The sequence below is a fragment of the Mizuhopecten yessoensis genome, unplaced genomic scaffold (genome assembly GCF_002113885.1).
Source record: "Mizuhopecten yessoensis strain PY_sf001 unplaced genomic scaffold, ASM211388v2 scaffold5547, whole genome shotgun sequence".
Lineage (NCBI taxonomy): Eukaryota > Metazoa > Mollusca > Bivalvia > Pectinida > Pectinidae > Mizuhopecten > Mizuhopecten yessoensis.
The window spans coordinates 1528339-1533809 of NW_018406103.1; the positions used below are offsets into that span (position 1 = coordinate 1528339).

The 5471-nt window shown below is 36.8% G+C and overlaps 1 protein-coding gene across 1 annotated transcript; it reads left to right on the plus strand.

The window, feature by feature from the left end:
• Positions 1-898: 898 nt before the first annotated feature.
• On the plus strand, positions 899-3876 carry LOC110450953. The gene is made up of 2 exons (XM_021498767.1): positions 899-3469; positions 3507-3876. Exon 1 carries the CDS (start codon positions 1036-1038, stop codon positions 2968-2970), a length of 1935 nt encoding a protein of 644 aa, XP_021354442.1. The 5' UTR covers positions 899-1035; the 3' UTR covers positions 2971-3469; positions 3507-3876.
• Positions 3877-5471: the final 1595 nt, after the last annotated feature.

Genomic DNA, 5471 nt, shown 5'->3' on the forward strand with positions numbered 1-5471 from the left:
GACAATTAGATATAGTAATTTAATTTATTGCCGTCGTTTTTGGTATAGTAAATGAAATAACTGTCATGATAAAAATTCTATCCCTCTGCAAAAAGTTCCGGTTTTTTTCAAGGTAGACAACTCTCATCAGGATCAAAATTTTTGTAAAATGTAAAATAAATGAATTATAAAGACTTTGTGTGTATTTGGTTCAATTTTTAACTCTTTTTGTATGAAACTATGTGTCCTGTTTGCTTTTAGCTTGTATTTAGTAACTTTTGTCCAAACAATTTCAATAAAAAACGCTTTCTGGAACATGTTGTAGATATTTTATGATAAATAAAATATGTGTAGGGTTGATACGCAATGTTTCTTTTCATTATCTTATTGTTGTAATAGTTTTGAACAATGCCACACGCTCAAGTTTTGAACAATGCCACACGCTCAAAAAATGTGAAAGTGTTGAATTTGACAAAAAAATCAATTTTTCAGTATTTTTTACAAAAAAATCCCCAGTTTATCGGAATGCTTAGATTTTCATAAAATCATCTCTACATAGTGACATAACTACTATGTGAAACTTTCATTGAATTCTGCTGGCTAATTCCGAAAGGCTGGAGCATCCTTAACTTAATCGGCGTCAGAAAAAAATACAACAGACGTCCCGGTTGAGATTTTGAAATATCAATTATCACGGTCACTAACTTGTCGTATTGAGCCTGTTCTCTTATATTACCTGTAGTCACGCCACGCACATGTGCGTGTACACATTCTGACATACCCTATACGCGACGATCCATATACAATTATTTTTGAAATCACCCCTGCATTTGCTTGTCTGGGTCTCTTTCTCGACGCTACGTGCTAGGTCTACCCCAAAATGAGAAAGGTCTAGTAATTGCTATGCATAGACGGACGGGGTAACAGTGCAACTTGTACAGTGACAAACTATTGATACCACTAATGAAGACCGCATAGCAATGTTTGATTCAACAAAGGCTGATCATTTATAAGTGTTAATTGTTTGGATTCAACGTCTAATATTTTACATCGTGGATGATCCAAATTTGCAGTTTTGTAGCAGAAAAATCTAGAACTAAGTATTTTTCGCCGTTGGAAGCAATAAGGACGATTCATCAGAGGTTCCACGTGGTTGTACGCGTGATCCTTTTCATTAGTTATACTCTTCTAGTGTCATGTATTTCATTGTACATGGAAAAGCTTACTTTCATATCGAAAACAGCAAGGGAAAAAGATCTCCGAAACACGATTCGACACGATCCATTGGCGTTTGTTCCTGACCGAGCAAATATTTCTAACAATCTAGATTTAAAGAGCAAGGCAGTCGTAAGCAATTGTAAAAAGAACAATGAAGAAACTAAATCTAAACTTGCAATCGCAGGCCGATTTTTTCGAAAAGCTGTAAATCATGTCCGTGGAACAAAAGCAAGAGATGCTATGATAATTGCTGGCCAAGCGTTAGATGAAGTTTTGCGTGCATTTGATTTGGATAGTTTGTCGGTGACGCGCCGTCATGCACACGAGGCGCACAGTGTGTGTCCAGAGATTTACAAGGGGGGTAGCTTCGGATACCCTTTTTATTACGAAGGATTTGAGCTGGTCAAGTGTGACCATCATATTCCAGAGGAGCGACTGCTTACAATAGTTACCCTGTGGGACGAAGGTAGGACAAATTTGTCCAGATTTTTAATGGACGTACAAAAATACAACCGGAAATTGTCAGTTATCGTTGGTTTGTTCGCTGTTGGTGATTTCCCTAAAGGTAACTATACGTCTATTTCTTTATATGTTTCTCTTCAATATTTCAAAACCGGAACTAGTAAAGGTCATATTTGGAATAAACTTATTGCGTCTGTAAATACGCCCTATGTCCTAGTGGCACGTGACACAATCATGTTCAATAACGACAGTCGAATACATCGCCTTATTAGTGAGATTGAACGTCTTGAACTGATTTCCGCTGGTGGTGCATCTAGGGATATCGATGGCCACTGGAAAATTGGCTGTCTACAGCGAGCCTACAAAAACAACACTATTGTGTTAGAGGAAGGATACCAAGAATCAGCCCACGAATGTATATTTTGTGATCATATTGATAGTTCATTTGTGATAAGTACAAAAACATGTATGGAGATCAAGTTTGACGAAAACATCACTGGAGAAGGTATTTGGGAAGACTTCTTTATGCGTACTGGTGGAGAATCGGTCATTTGTCCAGATTCCATGTTTTACGTTAACCCCATATCTAGGAGCTCGAATATATCCGACTGGAAGCAATTTGGGAGAAAATACAAGTTGAAGAAAATGAAATTTATATCTTTGAATTTGGAATTCGATTTTGGTTGCCCCAAAGTTTACTCCTGTTTCCGTGACAAGGGGTATGCGGTTGAAGCTTGTTGTCTACAAGAATTAACCAATCTAGTAACGTTCGCCATGAGCGCATGCGCAGAGATGGGTATCTTTTGTGAATTAGCGGAGGGTACGGTGTTAGGAGCAGTGAAATTTCAGAACGTGCTACCATGGGAACGAGATGCTGATATCGGTATTCTGAAGGCAAATTACACAAAGTTTCGATCCCTTAGAAAGAAAGTCAGTATAGCAGGGTATACACTTGTAGACCAAACTAGCAAGGGCCTGTTTGTAATCAATAGTAAGAACTGGTTCATTGAAATATACGGACAACGCACGGTAGACACTGAAATACTAATTGACCAGAAATTAGCACCGACTAAATTGCTATTCCATGGTCAGTGGGTGAATGCACCGAGAAACCCTGGACTGTACGCAAGAAATAGATATGGACATGAACTATATCGGCACGCAGAGCATTGGAGGACCACAGGATATACCAGCGGTTTCATAAATTATAAAACCGACGGTTTCGCACCTTGCAATAAAACCGGATCTCATAACTGTCTGGATCGTTACAACGGTGACGGAAACCTCCAGTTTTCCGACCCAATCCCTTGATCATGTTTTATATATTCACACCTCTTAAAAAACAATTTCTTACAACCAAGTTATTCTTATGAACAAAATCCTAAACAACATGGCTCTTCATTACTTTAACCATTGACATTTAATCAAGAGCTTCTAGATCTTCTGCTTGAAATGTATGTTATATGCAAACTTGTTTTACTAATATTTTAAAAGATCATTTACATACTTTTGAATTATTTACCTGCATATGTGGAAAACTGGAAAAAGCTCTTGTCGTTCAATAAATGTAGCGCGCATTATGTTGTTTGCATGCAAAGCTGTGTCATTCAAATAGATCATAAATACCATACAAAAAGTCAGTTGAGAGGGTCAGTTTGGAGATTTCCTTGTCAGATATAAGGGTCCAGTAGCTGAGTAGAAAGATATACGGTCAAAGGTTATGAGCCTCAGTGGTGTGGTATCTTCAGGCATCAAAGGGTTAGATATATATAGGTTTGTGGTCATTCTGAGAGGGGTTAGATATATATAGGTATGTGGTCATTTTGAGGGAGGTGAGATATAAATAGGTTTGTGGTCATTTTGAGGGACTGGTGTATTGATAGGTATGAGGTCATTACTGGGGTAAAGGGGAAGGACCTGCTGAACTAATGACTTGGTTAGTTGCTGGTATAAATAGATTTCCTAGCTATACATCATGATCTATTATTAGACACCACCCCTGTATTTAGTACAATGTGGTTTCCATAGTTTGTATTTAGATGTAGCTCTATCTTTAGTGTATCTTGTCTCTAGTTATATTTAGTAAATGATGTCATTGGCTAAGTTTAGTATGGCTTTTAGTATACTTAGTTAATGATGTCATCGTCTTAGTTTAGTATGACTTTGAGTATATCTAGTATATGTTGTCAGTATCGTAAAATAGTCGTACATATATAAAGGGTTGATAGGGAGTTTTTGTTAAAAATGACGATTAATGAGGGGATAGAGTTTCCCGTTGAAAGATCAGGAGTTTGGCGAGGATTAAGGGAGGTTTTTGTATGTGATTGAGAGGAGAACGGGGATATAGACTTGTGAGGAGTCCAGTGGAGTAATATACATTGTGTAGAGTATTAGTTAGTTGAATTAGTCGAGTTAGTGTAAACTTCAGTTGTTATTTAGTGATATTACTTTTGAGTGACATTTCCGGACTTATAGTAAGTGTGTCTATATGTTATATGTATTAAAAGGAATATCAGTCTTCTTCATCTTATCCTAATTTTGATTATTTCTAAGTGCGTCAACTTTGCTTGGGTTATACAATTTTTATCCTAGAGACACTTTTAGGTAACTTTATTCAGTTGAACTTTTGGCAAGAACATTGTATAAATGTATGTAAATAAAACTTCAGTTAACCTTATAAAAACGTGTAAGTTGTGTTTTTATCTCTTGCATTTGTCAGACCGACTGAACGACTTGACTTTCACTAAACATAGAGAAATTAACAATTACATTAATAGCAAGATGGTGTCATAAATGGAAACGTAACAATTGGTGTCAGAAGAGGGATGCCTAAAAACGTAACAAAAGTGTTTCGCACAGCAATGCCTGGAACAAGTTTGCATTTCGGGTTTCTGTATTCAATGTCAAGGTCACTATTGCTATTTTTAGAAAAACTTTGTCATCGCTCTACTGGCTTTATTCTTCAACAGAATTTCATGACACTTTATGCGAGTGTTTGGTATGACAACAATTTCGCATTTCGGCGTTACTGTTTTAAAGGTCAAGGACACTTTTACTATTTTTAGAAAAACTTTGTCAATGCTCTACTGACTTTATTCCTCAACGGATTTTCATGAAATTGATACAAGTATTTGGTATGGCATTGTCTTCAACAACTTATCGTTTCGGGTTTCTACACTGAAGGCAAAGATCACTGTTACAATTTTTAGAAAGAAAAAAATGTCATCGCTCTAGCGACTTCATTTCCTCTTACATATGTCACAATGTGTGAATGGGAGAGGATTTGTATCATTTGTGATGCCTTGTGTTTTTTTGTTATGTTGTGCCTCATGTTATATAGTAACTAGAGGTGGTAACAAGTCGGAACTTGAAGGATGGACATGGGAAAACAAATAGCCAATATACGATAACGTTTACACTGGTGCCGTGATCGACCTTTCAATATTTCGTTTTATGTTATATGCTGATTCATTTTTCTTGGTAGGGTAGAGGTTCATGATTGTTAATCATTAGTTGTTTGCAGTGATAGGGAGGCTAATTTAACTCTATGAATGTTTGACTGTCTTTGCTTTATGACATTCGATCGTTTTACTTTCTAGTAGATATTGTCCCAAATTGTTGATGGGGTAAATACGATATATGTGAAGAGTCCCAAGAGTCTTTTAAGTTATTAACAGAAACGATCATCGATCGATCATTATTATCGATCTGAGGCTAATATTGGACCCACGTGAGGGAGACGAACCGGGCGTCAGTGTCAAAACGGTTTGTGAGCTGAGATGTTTACCAATATCTGGATCTTGGATGCATGT

Coding starts and splice junctions, on each gene's coding strand:
- LOC110450953 (XM_021498767.1), top strand. CDS start 1,036: ATGATCCAAATTTGCAGTTTTGTAGCAGAAAAATCTAGAACTAAGTAT.